Source organism: Mus pahari, chromosome 15 (genome assembly GCF_900095145.1).
Source record: "Mus pahari chromosome 15, PAHARI_EIJ_v1.1, whole genome shotgun sequence".
Lineage (NCBI taxonomy): Eukaryota > Metazoa > Chordata > Mammalia > Rodentia > Muridae > Mus > Mus pahari.
Window position 1 is genome coordinate 38,656,430 of NC_034604.1, and position 23,485 is coordinate 38,679,914.

Below are 23,485 nucleotides of genomic sequence, written 5' to 3' on the forward strand. Positions count from 1 at the left end.
ATTCCATTGATCAACATGTCTGTTTCTTTACCAATACCATTCAGTTTTGATCACTATTGCTTTGTAGTACACAGCTTGAAGTCAGTGATGGTGATTTCTCCAGAAGTTCTTTTATTGTTGGGAATTGTTTTACTTATTCTGGGTTTATTATTTTTCCTTATGAAGTTGAAAATTTCTGTTTTAAGGGCTATAAAAATTGTGTTGGATTTTTGATGGGGTTGCATTGAATCTGTAGAGTGCTTTTGGTAAGATGGCCATTTTCACAACGTTAATCCTACTGAACCATTTTCATGGGAGCTCTTTTAAACTTTTGAGGTTTTCTTCGATTTTTTTTATTCAGGAACTTGTTCGTGTTATGCAGATCTTTCACTTACTTGGTTTGAGTTAAACCAAGATATTTTATATTACTCATGGCTATTGTAAGGAGCGTTGTTTCCCTAATTTCTTTGTCATTCCAGTTATCAGTTGTATAAAGTGTGGCAACTGATTTATTTGAGTTAAGTTTGTATCACGCCATTTTGTTGAAATTGTTTATCATCTATAAGAGTTCTCCAGTAAAATTTTGGGGGTTGCTTATGTATACTATCATACCTGCAAATGGCAATACTTCCTTTTCACTTTCTTTTTTCCCTTTCTTTCTTTCTTTCTTTCTTTCTTTCTTTCTTTCTTTCTTTCTTTCTTTCTTTCTTTCTTTCTTTCATTCTTTCTTTCTTTCTTTTTTTATCCTTTTCAATTTCTATCCCCTTGATCTCCATTAGTTGTGTTATTGCTCTGGCTAGGTCTTCAAGTACTATATTGAATAGCTAGAGAGAGGGTGAGAAGCCATGACTTGTCCCTGATTTTAGTGTCATTGCTTTAAGTTTCTCTCCATTTAGCCTGATGTTGTCTATTAGCTTGTTGTATATTGTTTCGATTATGTTTAGGTATAGGCCTTGTGTTTTTGAACTCTCTAATACATTTTAATGTGAAGGGATGTTAAATATTCTCAAAGATTTTTTTCAGCATCTAATGAGATGATTGCGTGATTTTTTTTCTTTCAGTTTGTTTATGTGGTGGATTACGTTGATGAATTTTTGTATAGTGAAGCATTGCTGCATCCCTGGGATGCAGCCTATTTGATCATGGAGGATGATGTTTTTGATGTGTTCCTAGATTCAGTTTGCAAGTATTTTATTGAATACTTTTTCATCAATATTAATAAGTGAAATTGGTCTGAAATTCTTTCTTTGTTGGGTCTTTGTGTGGTTTAAGTATCAGGGTGACTGTGACTTTAGAGGATGAGTTTGGCAGTGTACCTTGTGTTTTCATTTTTTGGAATAGTTTTAGGAGTATTGGTATTATCTCCTCCTCCTCCTCCTCCTCCTCCTCCTCCTCCTCCTCCTCCTTCTTTTATTTTTTTATTTTTTGGATAGTCTGATAGAATTCTGCACTAAAACCATCTGTCCTTGGGCTCCTTTTGGTTAAAAGACTTTTAATAACTGTTTCTATTTCTTTAGGAGTTACAGGGCTATTTAAATAGTTTACCTGATCTTGATATAACTTTTGTAAGTGGTATCTGTCTTAAAATTTGTTCAATTCCTTGCAATTTTTCAATTTTTTGGAATATAGGCTTTTGAAGTAAGACCTAATGATTCTTTGAATTTCTTCAGTGTCTGTTGTTATATCTCCCTTTTCTCTTCTGACTTTGTTTATTTGTATACTGTCTCTCTGTCTTTTGCTTAGTTTGGCTAAGGGTTAGTTTATCTTGCTAATTTTCTCCAAGGACCAGCTCTTGGTTTTATCAATTCTTTGTACTGTTTTCCTTGTTTCTAACTGATTGATTTCAGCCCTGATGTTGATTATTTTCGGCTTTCTACTCCTCTCTGCTGTGCTTGCTTTTCTTCTTCTTCTAGATCTTTCAGGTGTACTTTCTAAGTTGCTACTATGAGAACTTTCTAATTTCTTTATGGAAGGACTTAGTGTTATGAACTTTTTTTCAGGCATTATTTTAAAGCCTGCTTACTACACAGATATAGACACTCCTTAGTTTAAGATACTTATGTCAAAGTTAATTCTTTGCAATTCCTGTAACCAGGAGTGTAACTCAATCAACTGTAAACATATCTACTGAGTAGCTAAAAATGACAATTATTGGTCGTTTGTTGCTTTATGTATGTATTTTATTCAATAACTGGTTATTAATATTGATTGAAGTATTTTTAATTGATATTAAACATACAATGACAAGTGAAACTCACATGCCCCACTCATCTAGAGATCTTACAGAGACCAGATTAGCCAAATAGTGCTCTAGAAAGAAATCAATGGAGTGAATATTCTCATAATGCAGAGAACTTGGCTTCTTCAAAGAAATGACATATATCTGTGTGTCTAAAGCTGTTTGAGCAGATTTAGGGAACACAAACTTGGGCTGTACAGGTAGAAGAGTAGAAACAAAGTGTTGAGTATCAGAATCACGGCCACTTCTTACTCTAACAACCCAGGAAAGCTTTGTATAGTTTTGTTTCTGGTGTCCTTTATCTCCCTGAATGACATCACCATACATACTGAGACATTAGTTAGCCGCCTACCAATACTTCACTCTCTCTGACAGATACTATCTGACTCATGGCCATATCTGTGTAGAGTCAGCTCCTAGTTTCATTTACTCTCCCACATCACTCCTCTGCAATGACACTAATTTGCCTTGGTCTGTCTACCTCATTTTTGTTTGTTTGTTTTTTTGTTTTTTTTGAGACAGGGTTTCTCTGTATAGCCCTGGCAGTCCTGGAACTCACTTTGTAGACCATGCTGGCCTCGAACTCAGAAATCCGCCTGCCTCTGCTTCCCGAGTGCTGGGATTAAAGGCGTGTGCCACCACGCCCGGCTGGTCTGTCTACCCCTTACAAGTGCTCCTGAATCAGCCTTTCAATTTTCTCTGGCCTCTACATCAAGCAAGTGGAATTTTAAAATGTAATCCAGTGTTTGCATTAATAATTTTAATGATTAAACATTTTTATTAAATCTGGGAAGCATTATTTTTAGGATAACATGTGAGATCCTATAAGATTACTTTTCTCCTCGACTTCGTTGATTCTTGTTCACAGCTTCGTTATTTTGGCTTTCTTCTGTGGATAAGCATAGCACTATTAGAACTATCACTCCATCAACTTTGAGTGCCTTTGTTTCTGTCTGTTTTGTTTTTTTATCTTTTTGAGATTTTGTCATATTTAATCAGTTTGCCATGTTGTTTCTTTTCCCCTGTACATATCAACAAAAGTATTACTTCTTTAAAACCCTCCATGATCACTTGTACTGGCAAGATACAATTGTAATAGGTTATAAGAAAAACAATGTTTTTTTCTTTCTGAACACTTTTTTTCTAAACAGAATAAGGCATTCATGAATGATTAATTGTAATTTCTCTCTCACTTTGGAGAAGTTCAAAGAGAGGAGAGCATAGCATCTTCCAGTGTCCATGAAGCCTGACAACCCCATGGGATTTCTGAATGAATGAGTAACGTGACAAAGCCCTTTGAATGACTCACACTTTAGATATCCTCCCAGACAATTTATTTGAAGAAATGATAGGAGATGAATTGTTCTCAATTTTGTTTCTAGTGATTTATCTTTAGGTTAATACATGTTCTACCCACATTCCCAAGCAAGTTGCATTGACAATAGGAGAAGTCAGCTACATGGCTGCCTTCTCACTTTATCTGAATGTGGAGGTGGGTTAACAGATTGGGGCTTCCCAAGTTAGCAGCCCAGGAACCATATAAGCCAACTCATCCCAAGATGCTGTCAAGTTTTATCTTAATGCCTGAAACAGAATTGCATGTATAGTACTTTAACATCAACCTTTGGACTCTAGAAGGTTCACGCCAATCTATTGTGAAAGCAAATGGATTACAAATGGCAAGAGAAATTTTTGCATACAATGAGCATGTTCAGTATCTTATTAGATGACAGTTTTGTGGGTACACATTTATCAAAATTCCTCAAAGACATACTTAAATTTTTATGGGTATATTGCATCAGTCATGATTCAATAAACATATAAACTTTCTTATACACCATGAAATGTAGATCTACTCTTCTTTTTAACAGTAGTGCCAATTCTAACCAATAGTGTAATTGCTATACTTCCAAGTCTTTCTCACAATATTCATTAACCTTTGAAAATGGGTACTTTACCCAGGAAGCACCTCCAATGTCCCTCATGAAAATCTCCTAAGGGCTTGTCAAAGTCATATTGGAAATGATGCTGTAATAAAAACCGAGCCTTTTAAGGAAGTAGATGTAGACCCTTCATTATTTCATAAGTATGGCGACTGGAAGATGCTAGTTACAAACAGGCATTCTGACTGAGATCCAGTCCTCAGTAAGTTGTCCACAGTTACCTTGTTTGGGATTGTCATTCCTTTTTTTTTCTCTTTACTTTCTGTCAGGTCATGACTCCAATATTGCTGCCTTTGAGAAGTCCTCCCACATCTCTCCACAGAGCACGAGAGATGCTGTTCCATATCTCACATTGCCAGGATCATCCTCATGGTTAGGCATTTTGTATGTTATGTGACTGCTTGATTAGACACTTAGCCATTGTGTGAAGACTCTAAGCCACATGAGAGCAACCTTGGGCTTGAAGCCATCTTCACTTTGAACTCATAATGTGTTCCCCTTAAGTAAACTTTCCATTGCTTCCATTTTCTTCCTTAATATTTCCTTAAGAAATGTTTACTGAAGAACTATCTGATACTAGAGTCTGCTTTTGGTGCTCACACCTGGTCAAGGAACTTTGAACAAAAGAGTCATGATTCCTGTCTCATGGGATTACATTTTTATTTTTAAAAATATTTTAAATATTTATTCTATTTATTTTCTTTTTAAAAAATACTTTTTTTGTTGGGTGGTATTGGTGCACACCTTTAATCTCAACACTTGGAAGGCAGAAGCAGGAATATCTCTGTGAGTCTGCAGCCAGCCTGATGCACAGAGTGAGTTCCATGGCAGCCAGGACTACACAGAGAAACCCTAGCTAGGAAGATGAACAACAAAGAGATAAAAATTATTTCTTTAATTTTTTCAGCTTATATTAGATTTACATCATTTCCCCTTCCCTTTTCTGAATCAAAACCTTCTCATATGGTAATTATTGCTTTCTTGTAGATTCATGGCCTCTTATTTCATTAATTGTGATAGACATGCATGTATGTGTATATATATGAATTTATAAATGTGTAAATACAACATTCTAACAAATAAATGAAATAAATCAAGTTTAAAAAAATCATGTTAAGAGATGGACTTGATGGAATGAAATGAGACATCCCAAATGGCATGGGAAATTCTAGCCAGCAGATGTGATTTTAAACACTAGAACCTATGATGTACTTTCTGGGAAGCTAATCTTGGAGAAAACTTTAATGAAAAGAAGGCAAAGCCACATGGTGCTATTTTATGATAATATGTTAAATAAGGGTAAAGGACTTTCAAGGGTGAAAAAGAACATTCGTGCTTGAAGGCTCCTTCCATGTGCCTGCAGAGAAGGAGCAAAGGGATGAGAAATAGGAGAGGGTATGGCAAGTAGGCATCTCCAGCAGGGTTAGCCACTGTGAGGTGACTGAAACAAGCATTTCCCAGAAAAATACGATGGAGAGTGGTGGAAGGAATTGATACAATTTGAATTCTATTTAAATAGAAGCTTTCCTTCCACCTAGCACTTCCATGAAGGGCATAATGCTGACTCCACAAGCTGTGGAGTTAAGGCAGGAACTTGTGAAGTCAGAGTAACGGTGCTGCAAAACATGTTCACAGGAAGCTGCAGATGCTATGCTTACACTTACATGTGCCTGTTTTGTGGTCACCCAGTTTTTCTCCCTGTCTTTTGCTATCCTGTACTCGATCCCTGATGAACATGGGGAGTCTCACTATCTCTCTTCAATCACACAGGGATTATGAAGTTTCAGTGAGACCACAAATTCATACAAGGAAAAAAAAGAGCACTATTCACATGAATGAAAACTTTGCTTTTAAAATAAATATATTTGCTGCCTGAATATATGGATCTTATTGAGAGTTGAGGAAAGATAACAGCATAAGTTGAGAAGAGAAAATGTTTTGTATAAAACTGAGAATTACTGGAGTTCTTGAGGAGCAACTATGTAGCCTCTCTCCAAATCGTGTTGACATTGTACCCTGTTCCTATTCCATCCTGAAAGAATCAATTTAAATGGATGGCAGAAGTATATTGTTTACATGGGTATTGCATTGACTTGTAGTAAATTACTACACATGCACAAATTTGTGAATTAAAGTCTAAAAGAGGCTAAGCATATACCATAGTGGTTAAGAGTGTTTGGTGTGCAACTTGAGTTTGGACCCAGCACACAAGTAACAAGCTATATGCTATATAAGTATTAGGTTCTTGCCCTGACCTGTAATCCCAGCATTATGGAGTATGGAGACAAGAGGCTTACTTGGATTGCCAACCAGTCAACACACTCAAATTCCTTATTCAAGGAGAAACCCCATCTCAAAGAATTAAGGCAGAATGATAAAAATAGAGAAGTCCGATGGATGCTCTCCTCTGGTCTTCACATGATCAGTGGCTCTGGGTGACACAGAGGTACACACACACACACACACACACACACACACACACACACACACACAGAGAGAGAGAGAGAGAGAGAGAGAGAGAGAGAGAGAGAGAGAGAGAGAGAATAGAGGTTGCAGCTCAGTAGAAAAAATACTTGCCTACATGTGAAAGTCTCTGGGATGCTCGTACCCCACAGTACTATAAACAAACAACGTCAACCATCTCCAAAAAAAAACTCTGAAAAGAGATTTTAGGATCACATTTGGTAGAGAAGCCTTCTAATTGTCAGATGCTGAGTTTAATGCATTTAGGTAACTTGGTTAAGAAGGATATGATAGTTGAAACTGACATCATTGATCAAAATACAAAGGGAAGACTATTGAAAATCACCATAAAATGCAACATACATCCTCATTTCATCTCATTTCATTTTCTTTTCCTACTAGGTTCAATATTCCATCCACCAATATCATGAAAAGTTCTTTGTGCTGTATGCAAACCTATCACAGATAAATTAAAAAAGCACGAGAGAAAAGCAAGAGTTATTGGTGGCTTTCAGGATGAGATTGGAAATAGGAGTGGTACTTGAGAAAGACAGGACTGAGGAGCAACTCTGGTGAACTGAACAGAGGAAGCATAATGGGTTGGTCTTCAAGACCCCAGCACTGCCATGCTCATCTTCCTCCAAGACTTCAGTCTTCTCTTGAACACATTAGGTCACTCTTGGGGAATGTGTCTGTCAAGTGGGTTGCTATTGCTGCTAAGGACTCTGCTCTGTTCCCTGACACACCAGTGTGAAAGGGCTGTACTCAGCAATTTAAGCACACTGTATTCCAGAAAAGCAATGGTGACCACAGAAGAGAGACAGACATTTGAAGGAAAATAAGAAGTCTAGCTTTTAATTCAGCAACACAGGATATACGACTCAAAAATTTTCCAATGGAAAACATTTTAAAAATCTGGAAACTATTGAAACGTTTTCACATAGCTTTAGAAATTAAGAACATAGTTTTTGGAATAAGAATTAAGTCCTCTCTCTACTACATACTGCCATTTTTATTATAAATATGTTATTTTATCTTTTAGAGTCTGTTAATATGTATGTATTGCATACATGAAGAAACCTTGACCTAGCTTTTGCACATAAGCATATGTCATATATAATCTCATTTTTCCCTCATTAGAAAATGAAATACAGCATGGAAAATTCCTAGGAAACACAAAAATATCTATGAAGCCAGGTGTGTAATCCTAAAACTCTAAGAGGATACTTATTTTCTGACTTTGCAGAAAGAGGAATGCAAAGTCAAAGAGCTCGATTGAATTATAGTTGACTGAAACTGGGGCTCAATTCCCAGTGACTTGCTGGGAGCTGCCTTGAGGTCTTTGGATCTGCACAACTTGTGAAACAGAACTGGATGTTCAGGATCTGGCTGTCCTTGATCTGCATGGTTGCCAAACGGGTGTGCCCTTCAAAACACAAATAGAGAGAACGATTTAGCAAGTACACCTAAGTCTTTCTACTTTTTCATCAAAATTTTAATGCTTCTGCACTTTGAAGCATGAGAGAACTTGCAATAAAATCAACCACCATATGGGTTTGAGGAAATAATTAACTAAAATAACAGAAACAAAGAGCCAAAAAACCCCATCAGGATACAGAAACAAAGACACAGCAACAGGAGTGAGAATGGAATGCATGAAGAACAATCTTAAGAATGGTTAAGAGACAGCACTTTCACTATCATTTGGATATTTGGCAGAAGGAAGAGACACGGCAGTCACAACCATCTCATGATTGGAGGAGAGCAAGCTGACCCAAGGAGATGCAATAGTGTGCTCAAATTTAATTCTGATCATCATTTGTACCAGAACATTCTATTTAATTCACTCATTTTCAGGTAGGACATAGTAAATCTAAGCACACAATGTTTTCTTAATCCGAGTACTGTGCATAGAAATCAAAATTAATAAAGGACATTCTAGTCTACTATTTCTTCTCAAGGTCTTAATTATCTAATGAGGTTTATCAGGCTTTTTTGAGAAATGAAAGTATAAAGACAAATGTGTCAAATGACTTAAGATCAAAAAAAAAAAAAAAGAAATAAGGAAAGAAAGATAGAGAAAACATTGAATTTAGTTGCCTTCAACTAATGGAGGGCAACAACAGTTAAGGTGTTTGGAAACCCTTAGCCTGTTGGAAGTCACATCAGTGTTGGGGAGCTGGGACTGAGGGTGAAGGGATCTTAGGTGTTCAGTTACTGGAGCATCATCATTTTTCTGATCTCCATAGTGCCCTTTCTTTATCTCCTTAGACTGTGTGTTGACTTAGTATGGTTCACCTTCTTTCTAAAGACTCCATCATGCTCATCACCCCTCCTCCAGGGGCTCCTTGTTGCTTTTACTCATAAGTCCCTATCATTGACCTGCATGTTCTCCAGGTACACTGAGCTCAGAGATAGACCAGATGATGAGCTTTCCAATGACAGTAATGATGAACACATGACTGGCATGGGTCAAATTCTCATGAAAAACAGTAATAAATGATACGAAATGGTGTTAAACACATTGCTAAGAGAATCATAGGATGTCTATTTATCACCTCTATCAATTATCTTTAATTATGTATATTTTTAAAAGCATCATGTTATTACTTATACACATGTGTAAGTCTCTCTGTATATGGAAGCATGTGTTCAGGGAGGATAGAGTTTTGGTTGCCTTGGAGCTGAAATCAGTCACTTTTGAAAGACCCTACATGGGAGCTGGGAGCCAAACACAGGTCCTTTGGAGAGCAGTAAGCATTCATAAATTGCTAATCTATCCTTCCAGCCCCATTAGACTATATATCTTAATTTAAGGCATAAGTAGAAGTTTTGTCAAATTTCCTGAGCTGGAGAAACAAACATTGCTCTGAATCACTTAATTGTAAAGTTATGACTTAGTTTTGATTAAACAAGTCAATTACCATAGAACGAAAACATCTCAACTACCCATTGAGTGCTACCCATTAGTGATCATGTTGTGGTCATTTAAACTGATGTTCCTTATCAAAACTCATTTATTTATTTATTTATTTATTTATTTATTTATTTATTCACAACTCCATATTGAATTATTTCTCCTGGATCATGATAGCATCTAGAGTTCACTCAGAAATCTCTCTATTCACAACTTTTTTTTTTTTTAGTGTATAGTCAAAAAAAGAAATCTCACCATTATACTTAGGAACCATGACATTTCTCTAGTGTTTCCAATGCAAAAGGGAGAAATGTGGCTTAGCGAGACAGGGCTACCTGTTGATGGGGGTACAGACAGCAGGTGTCTATGGTACAGGTTGAACTTGTGCTATCATGATATTTTTTTACTCCTCCTTTTACTTCATCTACTTTATTCCTCCTACACTGAAGCCCAGATTGGTCCTGCAAGGATTTGGAATATGACCACAAACGACTGCATGTGTGGAGTTGCTGCCTGAATGAAGACAAGTATCTGGGCACTTGAAACTAGAGGAAAGCTTTTACCTGAAGAGAAGATGGAAACATGAACACACAAGTCAGTGTTTTTAGAAGCTTATCTGGCTTTAGGAGCAAGGCAGGATTATGTGTCTTGGGCATATATTGATTACAATGCCCAAGCCTTATATCCATCCTTAAAAGCTCATGAAAGAGTAAGCTATGTTCTGGGGTAATATAATAGTGGCTTTCTGAGCTGGACACACCCAAATTATGCAATGGAACCAGCAGATATAAGGAACTTTCCCAGCCTAGATGGCAACAGAAGTTGGGAAAGGTCATGATTCTGGAGGTGTACCTAAGAGACATCAACTAATCAAGAGGGAAGTGTTTTAGTTTAGCATGCATCAAAGCTTAATCATTAGTCGCAGCTGCTTCCTCCTAGGTCATTCTCTGCTCTCTAGCAGTGACATATGGCTTAGATATAGGGCACAGAATCTTGGCATGAGGTTCAGGTTCTAGCCTTTTCCTCCTTCCTTATTAATATGGCCATATCAACAACATTCCCAAACCTTCATTTCCCCACTTGTGAAACTTAAAAATAATAATGCTTATCTCTCACAGAGACTATAAATTAGTTATATATCCAGCATTTAAAATGGAGCAGGAACTCATTTCACATCAGGTATTGGTACTATTTTTTCATTGCTAAAATGTTTGTCTTTATATTTCAACATAAGTTCTTAGGACATTATTGAGTGAAAAGAATGGGTGTTCTTGGTATTCAAACCATAAATGTGTGTGACAGAGAAATTTTTAGTGCTTTCTCCATGTGTTAAACTCTGAAAATTCCACTCTTCCTATTACTACTGACTAACTGCGTGTTTGCCTGGTCCTTAGATTTTGTTTTAGGTGTGTGCTGCCCTCTTATCGTATAGGTGGACTTGTACAAAGCAAACTAGAGTTTGGATGTGGAATGCTCTATCAAAGGTCTAGATGTAAAAGACTTAGTTCCTAGCTTAGTGATATTTGGGATGGTTAAAAAAAAATTGAAGGGTAGGGACAGATGGAAAGTCTTCATGCTTAAAGGTATGATTGGAAAGTGATTATGGGATTTTAGTTTGTTCCTTTCTCTTTGTGGACATGAGTTGAGGGGTTCATAGGCCCCTGATGTGATACACTGTGGGGATCTCCAGTCTCTGCTATGGTGTGCCGCTTCACTATTGGCCTAAAGCAATGACACCAGGACACTGGAGATCGAAACCATGAAAACTGAGATCCAAAATTGATGATTTCTTTTTATAACCTGATTATGTCAGGTATTTGTCAAAGGGACAGAAATCTAACAGCAGGTTCCTAGGAGAATGTTGCACAGATCAGACCTCATCACTCCTCACACGTGGCTTCCTCCTTTAGAAGCCTACTGGGATGTTGGCACAGAAAATGATAGCAATATAGGGATTTAATGTAATTTAAGAAACTACAGTTAGAGTAAAGAAGGAACCGAAACCTTACCTGTCTGGTTATATTTATGCATGAGTTCCCCAAATCAAAGAATACAATTATCCAAACACTTGTTTTCTGTATCTATTATGCTATTTTACTTGTAAAGTTTAAGTTAAAATCACCTTAGGAGGACACTTTTGAAGGTTGCTGTCCAGGATCGTCTTCAACTTCCATAAAACTTCTTGAAAAAGAGAAGAGAGTAAGCAAGAGTTAGGTAGACTTACGGGAATGTTAATATTACCTCACCTACCACACTATCTCAATTTTCCTTTACTTTCTTAATTTTTTTAAATTAAAATTTTTATTTTTTATGGTTTTTTTGAAATGGAGTCTCACTTGTTCCATAAGCTGGCTTCATACTTGTGATCCTCCTGCCTCATCATCTCAAGTAATCTGGGTTACAGGCCTGTGCTGCTGTGCTCAAAACTAACCCTGCTAACAAAAGCTGAGGCATAACTTTCTTCTCCAGATCTTCCTACATTACAGCGAAGTAAGACCCAACATCTTAACAATAGTTTATAGTTCTCACTCAGAATGGCTCAAGAATAAACTATCTCTTATTCCCTTTAAGATGAGAGCTGCTGTTTGCATTGACAGTACAAAGTACTATGAATTCCAAGTTGCAAAACAATACAAAAATGAAGAAATAAGCAAGCCAACAAAAAACTAGATTTTGTAATTCTAAGAGTCTATAACTTCTTTCTGGAGCTTGTTTCTACATTGGATTTTAGGAAGTGATTAGGTTTGATGAATAATTAAAGAATTATGGGTTTCAGACTAAACACTGCTGGCAGAGGAAGAAAAAGCTCACACAAAGGCTTTGAGGTTTCATACAAATACCATCCATGGTTCAGGCTTAGGTGGCTAGTGGGAGGGAACAGTAGATATAACAGAAAGTATAAGTTCATCAAGGATGGACCTTCATCATCAGGCCTAGGCATGTGTTCTGCTCGAAGGAAGGGAAGATTTATGAAAGGATTTCAGGAATGATAATGAATGAGCAAATTTGTGGGAATTTTTTTTGATAATGAGTAGATTTGCACACATACACGCACATATAAAACACACACATGTATGTGTGTATGTGTGTGAGTTCAGCTGTTTGCATTTGAATGTATGAAGTTTTGGAACAATAGGCAAGTCAGCTCCCATTGTTCCAACAAACCTTAAAAGCAAATGGAGAGAGAAACCACGTTTCTTCAGTTTCTTCAGAGGATATCTGTATGTAGTACATGTTATGAACCTGACACCCTATTCAGGCATCTGATATATTGGGATGAATAAAGCATATTTTTCACACTGAGAATTCCCCAACAGTTCTTCCATTCCCTTCGAGTCAAATCTCACTAGGTCCTTCAAGACCTATGATATAGTTCACATCGGCCACAAACATTTTGCTATAGGTATTAGTCCCATCACATACTCTGGAAGTTGACTTTAATATTCACACAGAATTTATCTTGCTAGTCATTTGTAATTGTCACTGCATGAGCTCATGTTGTCTAACCTTAAAGACTGAAGATTTGTTGAGAAGCAATTTATGCTCTGTATCTGGTTCTTAACAAGTTTCAAGTCAACTTTTCACATAATCAAACCCTAGCAATGCATTTTTGGAAGCTTCTTCTTATGCTGCACATCAACAGCACCCATGGTCTTCCTTTGTAAATGGACTTTGTGATGTTTTACATCCTGACTCTACCCTCATCTAGACTTATTCTCGTGGACAAGGAATACTTTGCCTTTAAACAAAGACTCTTCAGCTTTCCATATTCAGTTTGCAATACATGGAGTTCAGGTATAATCTCTAAGATATTTACTGATTGCCTGACATCCATAGAAAAGATGCTATGATAGAATATTAGAATAGAGAGATTCATCTGATTTCCTTTGTTCATTAAGCGCCATGATTTAAAACAATTTTATAATGCTGTAATAGTACACAATCTCAAAGCAAAGTGACAGAGGACAGTGAGTAAGGAAGGAGAGGATAATAACAATATGATAAGATGGTTTTCTAAGAAGGAGAGTAGAGATAAGTTACAGGACCAAACTGTGGCCATGAGCAGTACGTAGAACATTTCAGGTTCAAGGGAGAACTTAAGCAACACTTAGGTCTGACCTCATCCAAAGCTCTAGTAGCACAAAGAAGGATCAGCTCTGCATATGATAAGTATATAGACAAGAAGGTAACATTTCTGAGCTTAGACCTTACAGGTTCCAAATGGAACAGAGAGCAAACTTACAATGGCATATTTTTACATTTTGTATAAGGGGACTTCTCTAGTGAAAGAGAGCAAAGGAGTAATTATTCTGCCTCCTTGCTCTGGTATGTTTTCCATGTGACATTATTAGTTATTTTTTATTTTGCATTCATTGGATGTTTTATTTATTAGTTTTCTTATTACTTTCCTTCTTGCTTCTGTTAATAATCATGAGAAGGCAACAGATGCAAATAAAACTTCCACAAAGGGAAATGTAATAAGAAAATAAAATTATTTTTGTTATTTTACAATGTGTGGAGAAAAATCATTTGCAGAACATCATACAACCAAATGCATTCATTTAAGCATATCAAAGATTACTAGATGATCCTTTATACTTCAATTACTCCTTTATAATGGATCTTCATTTATTGTAAGTTGAGTATAAGAAGCCAAGGATACTCCAGGATAATCTGTATTTAACTAAAATATGTATTAACTAAAATCTGTATTTAACTAAAATATGAACATAATTTTCAGGTTTCATAGAACTTTAGAGCCCAGCTATGTAGTTGAGCACCTGGTTAGGTGTGGCTTTCATATCAGGGTTACTCAGAAAGCTTTTTAAAATATGTGAGTCCTTATCCTTGGTTTTTGGTACATATGCTATGGAATGTAGGAAGACTAATTCAAACAATTCTCCACCGACTTTTGAACTGGTAGATAATAAAGCAGAGTTTTCTCAAACTCTGCTTAGGTGTCTATGTATACAAAAATTTAAAAACAGCACCTTTCAGGGGCACAGAGTGAAAGAAGTATGAAGAATAAGGAGAGGTCATGTGAGATCCAAGCTCTGTCAAATCCAAGGAGCATTAGAAAGCAGGCTGAGAACATTAGAAGGACTCTGGGCTGGATCATCTTTCATGGTGGCCAACACACTGATCCTAAGAGTTCTGCAGCTCGTGTCCAGTGAGAGATAATCAGTGACATTATCTATCCTCTATGAGCTACTCACACTCAAAACCAAGCACAGCACTCATAACATTCATCATCAGGAACAAAGTTTGTCTTCCAAGTTTTGGTTCTGCATCCTTCTGCCTTCTTATTATGGCCTTGAGATTTTAAAGCATTATGATAAAGATATCAACGAAGCACTCTCATACCAGAAAAGTTTAGGGCAATTCATTCATATATAAAATGTAAATTAAGGTAGGGGGACTTTTAAAAAAAAATGTAATGAACGCATTTGCTCCATTTCACTGGTTTTCAGGAGTGTGATCATTATCTACAATAAAGCTGGCAAAACAAAGTTTGTCTCAGTGCTTACGATCCCCTGGACATGGAGCGAAGGATGAAGTCCACTGCATTTTCAATGATTTCTGAACCCAGGATGCTTAAGAATTTGGGGAAGCCTGGTTCTGGATTTTTACTAGAGTCATCGGGCTTGCTGTCTGGGTTGTCATTTTCATGTGGGTTGTCATCTGTAAATAAAAAATAAACAGAAAAAAGTCAGATGTGATTCTTAGCAACAAGAATGGAAAATCTATTTCTCATCACATAGGAGCTCTTGAGCTCCTGGCTATTCACCTGGTACTGAGTTATGCCATCAGTTACATCTTCCAGTCTTTACAGCATTATCTCATTTAATGCTATTCTCAAAACAGTTTCTGTTTACCAGCTCGTTCTTGGACTGGGGTGTATACTGGCATCAGTCAGCCTATTAGAGTGAGGTGTTAAAGAAAACTGACTTTTCTCAGAAACATCAAATGGTATGAGTTCCTCTGCCAGTGTTGGGTGTAATGTCAGGCTGTTCCCTTCTATGCTGAGATTTTACTTTGCAGGGATTGTAAAGGTCTTGTGCATGCTGTCACAACTCTTGTGAGTTCATGTGCATCTTTCTTTGTGTGTATGAAATCAATGTTTTCTGATGTTATCAACCACTCCTGGCTTTTTACAATCTTTCCAACTCCTCTTCCATGAAAGTCCTTGAAACTTGGGGAACAATTATGTGATATGAATGTCCAGTTTAGGGGTGAACACTCCACTGTCTTGTTCTCTGCATGTTGACAAGTCAAAGGGTGTCTCTGTGTGAATTGCTATCTGCTACAAGTAGAGGCTTCTCTGAAGAGGATGGAGATAGGTTCTCATCTACAGGTTCAACAATTAGTCTGTACAGTTAAGGAGATAACCAATGTAGCTAATGTCAGTTCCAGGCTAGAGATACAGAAAGCATAGATGCTCGAAGTCACGAGTGTTTCCATGTGGTTCCTGTGCCAGTGGTAATGGAAATAAAGAAAATAAAATCTTGCTGGGTAGTTTCCCTGAGCACATTTCTCTAACTGAAAGTTCACATATATTGGGTTTCTTTAACATCACAATTCTATGAGGTATGAAAATTACTAAGCCAAATGAAAGTTGAAGAAATAAAGTTAGACAGAGATTTCAAAGCTGCTTCTTTGAGAAAAAAAATACCAGGATGTAGAAATATAATCAAACACCATGTTTGTCTGATATCAAAATCTAGATTTTTTATAGTATTCTGTGATAAACTGTGTTGCTTGTAGAAAGAGTATGCAACTTGTACTTTTTTATGATAGCGAACAGAAGATAAATGATAAATAGTTTTGTCATTTTTATATCATTTATTTGGTTTACAAACAATGGTTTTACAAATGCCATATAACTTTTCTCCCTGAGTAATGATTTAAGATATGCAATTTTTATCTTAGTGGATGGAGAAACTGAAATGTTTGGGGATCAGAAGGCTGTGCAATAGAAAGAGAAAGCAGCAAGTCAAAGGATGACTATAGTACTTCATCAGCCATGATGGAGTGTGTCCCTTGGATGTTAATGGTGGTCACTTTCATGAGGTGAAAAGGCCTTGAAGAGTGGCATAAACTACAGCGTGTTGCCTTCTCTCTGAATCCTAATAATAGGATGAGGTAGGACCTTTCCTTTTTCATTTTATTAACAGAACTATAGTATGGCCAGACTCTATATAAAATTATTTGATGCCTTGTTCATTTTTAGTTAAATATCAAATTATTTTTAGGATAAGACTGATAAATGTTACATAGGATCAAATTACATTGACAATAGTTCATTGCTTATTTGAAAACACAAATGTATAAGAAAATCAGTGGCAAATTATTTTTTGCTGAAGCAACTACAAGTGCTAGAAAAAGGAATTTTTTAAAAAGTCCATTTATTTGGTATGATCTCCTTTTTTAAAAGCTAAAGAATCTATCTTGTTCCTCATTCTCAAAGTTTGTAAAATTTAAGATCAATACTAAGCATTGTTTGTATAAAGAACATTTTTTAAGACACACAACAGTGTCCTGTATCTATCCTGCATGCTCACTACAGGTTTTGATTCATAAAGTCTCAACTCCTTAACACTTCAGCTGTAACCTCATTTGAATGATGTATAGTCACCCCTATTCCCAGGCTGGTAAACAATAAAAAATGTGTAATCTGAGTTATATTCAAAAATATAAACTATTAGTAAAAATGTCATTAGATTCTTAAAGCATTTACAATTTACTATGGCATAAAGAAATATTTCACAAACTGCTTATTCTGAGGATTATAACAGACAATAATCAACTATTTATCTAGCAGTTGAGTTACTCATTTAGAACACATTTTCCTTTGGTTTGATTTCTTTCAGAGTGGAGTATATACATAGCTTTTTCACTTAAGAATTAAAATAAAGATGGTGACTCTCACATAGAGGTAACAAAGTGCCCAGAATGGGTTTATTTTGACTGTGAGAAGCAGCAGATTCCTTTTGTGGAGTTTCTGACACGCAGTGCTGTCATAGTAGATCCTCACAGACTGTATCCTTATCCTCCTCCAAGATGGGGCCACAGTCTCCAGAGGAGAATTGAGATGCTCTGGGAAATTAAACAATTTACCTAAAGTCACTCAGAAAAAAGTGACTGAGCTAGTGTATGAATTCCATCTAACTCCAGGACACATGGTCTTGATGTTGCATTGCATTGTTATCCAAGGTTACCAGCTACGTGTAAAGCAAAATTTTCCCACATAAATATGAGCCCCTCCCTGTCAATACAATAACAGTTTTACTCACTCTTAATGTCCTACTAAATACTAGCTTTTCAACATCCTGGAGCTAGAGCTTAGGGTATGGAAAGCTGGGGGCTAGTCTCAGTCTTTGGGCCACATGCATATTCATTGGTGTGTGTTGTGCAACATGGGTTAAGGTTCTACAATCTTATTTTTCTTTTGTTTTTCAGCAAAATAATAGTCATGTATTTTTACAAATTATACTTAACCACTGTCTTTTAGTTTTTTCATTGGAATGTTGTAAGGATGAAAAGTATTATATATATTGCTCATGTATTCATGTGTATATAGATATATAAACATAGTATATATACCTCCTCTCAGAGATTCAGACCCAAAGTAAGTTAATAGCAATTTACCTATGGCACTATTAGTGCTATTATTAATAACAGCAGCACAGTTATAGTATCTTCATTTTCCTTTAACATTTTAGAATATTATGAGAATGCAAAATGCTATTAGAATGCCCAGAAATCTCAACTCACAATGTCCATAATTAAGTATTTCCTCTTTTAAAATATAATAAAGAGCAGGTTTTATTTACATTTAATAATCGGCTGACTTTCTTAACTGAATGTGACTATAAAATTCTGAGTAAATACAAGAAGTATATAGTATTCTACATTGTACAAAGTGATTATAAAGGTATATTCATTTCATCTGGTAACATCAAAATTATGTTTTCTTTTTAAGATTTATTTATTTATATTATGTATATAAGTGCCCTATCTGCATGTACACCTATATGCTAGAAGAGAGCATCAGATCTAGATCACACTGAGAATTGAACTCAGGACTTCTGGGAGAGCAGACAGTGCTCTTAACCACTAAGCCATCTCTCTAGCCCCTGATCGTGTTATTTTATAGGAAAGGAAATTAACATTTAAAACTGTCCTTATTTAACCAGTTTCAGAGGTTATGGGGTGAACCAACAATTGTCTTTACAACATAAATCTCACCCTTCCCATCACTCTGTTGATAACTTCAGAAGCAGAGTTGACACAGACATTCCCGCGTGCCCTATTCCATAATTTTTTTGCATTGTTCATCTGGGTTTCATATTGGACATCTGGAGCTTGAGTTATGCTAGTTTGCACGTGAAGGTGCCTGGTGCCAAGTGGCTACACATCCTGCTTTCTGCAATACCCTGAACACAGGCAAGTCAAGAATTCACAGTCTTCAGTAGACAAAATGTTGAATTGCTAAATGAGAATGCTGCATGTGCTCTCAGTCCTCTATGTGCCTCCTGGGACACAAATGAAACATGTGCTTAGTCGCAGTGGAAATAATCCAGGAACTTAAAGTTCACAATTAGAGACATTTTCACTTATGCCTGTACAAAAAATGCTTGCCCTCTGAAAGCTTAGTTTACTAATCTATACCAAGCAAGGACAATGAGAAAATAGGATGCTTATTTAGAAGGATTATTATGAGAGCCTATTAAGTTTATACATGATTTCAGAATGGGAAAGAAAACCAGAAAGATTAAGGAAGTTATGGAGGTCTGGGTAAATTATATAGAGTGTGGAAAGGATCAGACTTAAAATACACACACACACACACACACACACACACACACACACACACACACACACACACCAAATTTCAATATGTTGATGTCTAACTTTTATTTAAATCAATGGGGTTCTCTTATTAATCTGTTTTTTGGTCTTATGTTATAATTACTGCCTTAAAATAATCATGTAACATTATTTCTAAACTGTATAATATATTTAAAATATCATATGTGTTTAATGAAAGTTTATATAAATTTCATGTTTTGGGTTAGGTTTTATTTAAACATTAAACAGTAGTTAAAAATACCAAGCCGGTGTAACTGAACTTCTGAGTGTTCAACCACCTAATGTGGAGGCCGATAATAATGTGGACAGAAAAATATAAAGTGACAATACTAGTTCTCAGGGAACATCTCAGGACATGTCCTGTAGCTCTGAAGAGTCACTTGTCCTGTTGCTCAGGGAGGCAATGGAGACAAAACTGAATGTGATATAGCCACTGTCTAGTCTACAAACAGGAGGATCAACGCAGAAGAAAAACCTGCCTTAGTGCCTCCAAATGAAGCCATAGTCAAGCAAGGCCTTTGATGTTTGATCAGAAAAGGAGACAAATGGTACAAGAAAAGCCAAAGGAGACAGGACAGGAGTTCCTCTGGATCCCAAGAGACCACTGAGGATCAGAACCTCAACTGACCTTGGTTACAAAATGAAAATGATTAATTTGGGTCATTGGCATGGTCTTAAACACCTGACTGGAAAGTACAGTTGAAGACTAAGATGTATGTTGGTTAATTGTCCAAGGAATCACACTCATTGATATTAAGCTCAAGTGTACATAAAGTGTTGCTTAGGCAGCCATTTCTCACTCATGCTTTTCGTCCTAGTAAGAAAATTGCTACACAAGATGAACGACATCAGGATATTGGTTCAATTTGGCACTGCACTTTCTACTTGCAGCCCAGAGAGATGGGACCATTGTTGTGTTCAAATGAAAATCATGTGATAGATAAGTTTCTTCTTTGTCTCCCCCCTCTAGAACCCATCTGGGCAGGATCTCACACTGTGCTTCAATACACTCCAACAGCTACTGAAACACCTGAAAAGTGCATCCTGAGTTCATCACTCTTGAGACCAATCTGTAGGCCAAAAGAAATACTTAAAAGAAAAACAAGACTAATGTATGCATGCTCTTGTGGGCCCAACAAGATATTCCAGTGGGCTTTGATTTGGGTATTTTTTAAATACCCTCTCTTTTGGCTTCTCCTGATTATTTGTCTAGAGCTTGTAATGCTAATATCTTGTCTTTACTTCTCTTTCACATCTATTTCAAGGCAATAGTCAAGGACTTCCTTTGTTCCATATACCTAGCTTTTATGAAATCATCAGTACCTGTTCGGGTCTTTCTGAAAGACCCACTGAACTGCTACTCAAACTGCTGTGCCCAACATAATCTTTCACTATAAGAAGTCAGATTGGTCATTGCCATACTTTCATAAAATCATTTAACTTACTTCTTATGAAGGGTGAATAGTGAGAATAGGAGGTAAAAAATTGGCTAAGCAGCTTAGGGTAAAAACAAACAAACAGACAGACAAAAACTCCAAACCTAGTTATGCTCAGTTCTTTCTCCACTAAAAGTAAGAAATGTATTTGGATTACTTAGCAACCCTGTATTTGCCAGAGACCAAATATTCCAGAGGGGTTTTGGGGGAGGGGTGTCTCTGGTACCTGATATGGTCCCTAAATGATTTCAAGGTTAGTGGAGAGTATCAAAAAAGCAATAAAGGCCCGTGAATGTAAGACACCTATGCTGAAGAGAATAGATATCTGGCTCGGTGAAGATCTATCATTCCACTTGTGCCAGGTTAGTCACCTGGCTAAAGTACTACCCCTCACAAAAGAAGGAAGGTGAGCTTACCTTAAGCTATGCCGAAAAGATAGGTGTAATACTATCACCTTAATGAGATTCTGTACCTTTCCCTTCCAGAATTCCCACCCCTAGCACAGTAGCTTACTAGGTTGCAGCCAGGCAGCTTGGTGAGTCTGCTAGATTGTCTGAACTACTCAGAAAGCGTAACTTGTCATCTTGTTCTATCTCTACATTAAGCATGCACCTTCCCGAATCACTTTAGAGTTTTCTGATACTGAGTACCTTCTTAATATATTAAGTCTCCTCCCTGCCATGTGTCTGTCTGCTACCACATGTCTAATAGCTCAAATAGCATTACTTATTTTTCTGTAGCCAAGAAGCAGCTGAGATGTACAAACTGCCTGAGGTGTTTTTCTTAAACGCTAATAATTCTGTCCTCAAACTTAAAAAAAAAAATATTGTGCACGATAACAATAGTGTTTAATAGTCTTTGGTGATTATTATTAACCAGGCACTATTATAAACTGTTGTCTCTTTAATTTTATTTTTTATAAATTTGTGAGACCATTCCCTTATTTGTTTGACATCTACATGTATTAAATATCATACCTTAATCTACATTTCTCTTTAATGATCTTTATCATAAATTGAACATTATTAGTTATCATCATCAAAACACCCCACAGACATTTCTCAAAGAATGTAATATAATAAAATAGTGTCACCTTATCATTTAAAATTATAAGAAAGGACTCTTCAAATATCATACATTTTTTTGAGAATGGAGAATACCACAAAAACTAAGCTTAATAAAACTGCTTTCTGTATTAGATGTGTTTCCAACAGCCCAGCCCAGTGTTCTTTCTGCAGCGCCAAATGCCCCTCCCCTTTAGTGTTCTGGATCAGTGCCAGCTTCCACCCATCACGACCAACTATGGCCAAGTTTCTGGGCTGTGATCACAAACACTTACCTGCCTGGCATGTCAGGATTAGGGCACTCAGTCCCAGGACAACCATCAGGCGGAGAACTGAGACAGCCATTCCTGTTGTCTTGGGTATTGGTGCAGATAAGTTGCCAAGGTGCACCTAAAGGTTTGCTCAATTTATAGGACAGTTGTGATGACATCACCTGCTGTGAAATGTAGGCAGTTGCACAAGACATCTACATGGCTCGCTCTGACATCTCTACCAATGAGCTCTGCCCTGTCTTTCAAAATCAAAGCAGTTGAGTTTAATTTTTTTCTCAATATTCTCCATTTTCTCTTGTTCTACTTCTAATAGGCTCCCATCAATTTTCCTATAACATTCCTATCAAGTTCCATAGTCGATAGCACTCTCATAACTCCTCATTTACATTCATGTAAACATTAAAAGTTAGGGTTTGCATATGTGGCAGAACATGTGATTTTGTCTTTATAGACTAGAGCACCTTATTTTTTAAATTTTTTATTAGATATTCTCTTTATTTACATTTCAAGTGTTATCCCCTTTGCTAGTTTCCCCCTCCAAAACTCCTCTATCCCCTTCCCCCTCCCCCTGCTCCCCAATCCACCCACTCCCATTCCTGGCCCTGGCATTCCCCTATACTGGAGCATAGAACCTTCACAGGACCAAGGGCCTCTCCTCCCGTTGATGACTGACTAGGCAATCCTCTGCTACATATGCAGCTAGAGCCAAGAGTCCTACCATGTGTTTTCTTTGATTGGTGGTTTAGTCCCTGGGAGCTCTGGAGGTACTGTTTTTTTTTTTTTTCATATTAATGTTCCTCCCATGGGGTTACAAACCCCTTCAGCTTCTTGGGTACTTTCTCTATCTCCTTCATTGGGGACCCTGTGTTAAAGTACCTTATTAATACAATATTCTCCAGCTTTTTCAACACTGCAGAAACTATATAATTTCTTTTCCTTGGAGGCTAATAATATATTTTCATTTCCTAGGTAGCACATACACTCTTTTGAGTATATCCCAAGAAGAGTACAGTTAAGCTGTATGATAACTCTACTTCTCATTTTGTTGAGGAACCTCCATATTGGTTGCATTAGTTTGCACTCCCACCAACAATGGATAATAATTCCTCTTTCTCATCAGTCACTGTTGTCATTTGTTGTCCTGGTCATAGGCAAACTAATTTTGATGAGATAGACTATCAACGTAGTTCACATTTGCATTTTCCTTACGGTTGAGGATGCTGAATATTTAAAATACGTATCATTGGTATTTGTGTTTCATCTACTCAGATCTATCTATTCATCAGCCTATGTTTTAAA

The 23,485-nt window shown here is 36.7% G+C and overlaps 1 protein-coding gene across 2 annotated transcripts; it reads right to left on the reverse strand.

Annotated features, from left to right (window-relative positions):
* Positions 1-7,633: 7,633 nt before the first annotated feature.
* Positions 7,634-22,289, reverse strand: C15H5orf46 (chromosome 15 C5orf46 homolog). Of its 2 annotated transcripts, none has more exons than XM_021215079.1 (4): positions 22,190-22,289; positions 15,070-15,223; positions 11,664-11,722; positions 7,634-8,050 (listed from the first exon to the last, which is right to left on the reverse strand). In XM_021215079.1, exons 1-3 carry the CDS (start codon positions 22,257-22,259, stop codon positions 11,665-11,667), a joined length of 282 nt encoding a protein of 93 aa, XP_021070738.1. In that variant the 5' UTR covers positions 22,260-22,289; the 3' UTR covers positions 7,634-8,050; position 11,664. The 2 variants fall into 2 exon arrangements, with proteins under 2 accessions (XP_021070738.1, XP_021070739.1); XM_021215080.1 differs by having other exon boundaries at positions 8,030-8,050; positions 11,664-11,719; positions 22,190-22,278.
* Between the last annotated feature and the right edge of the window lie 1,196 nt (positions 22,290-23,485).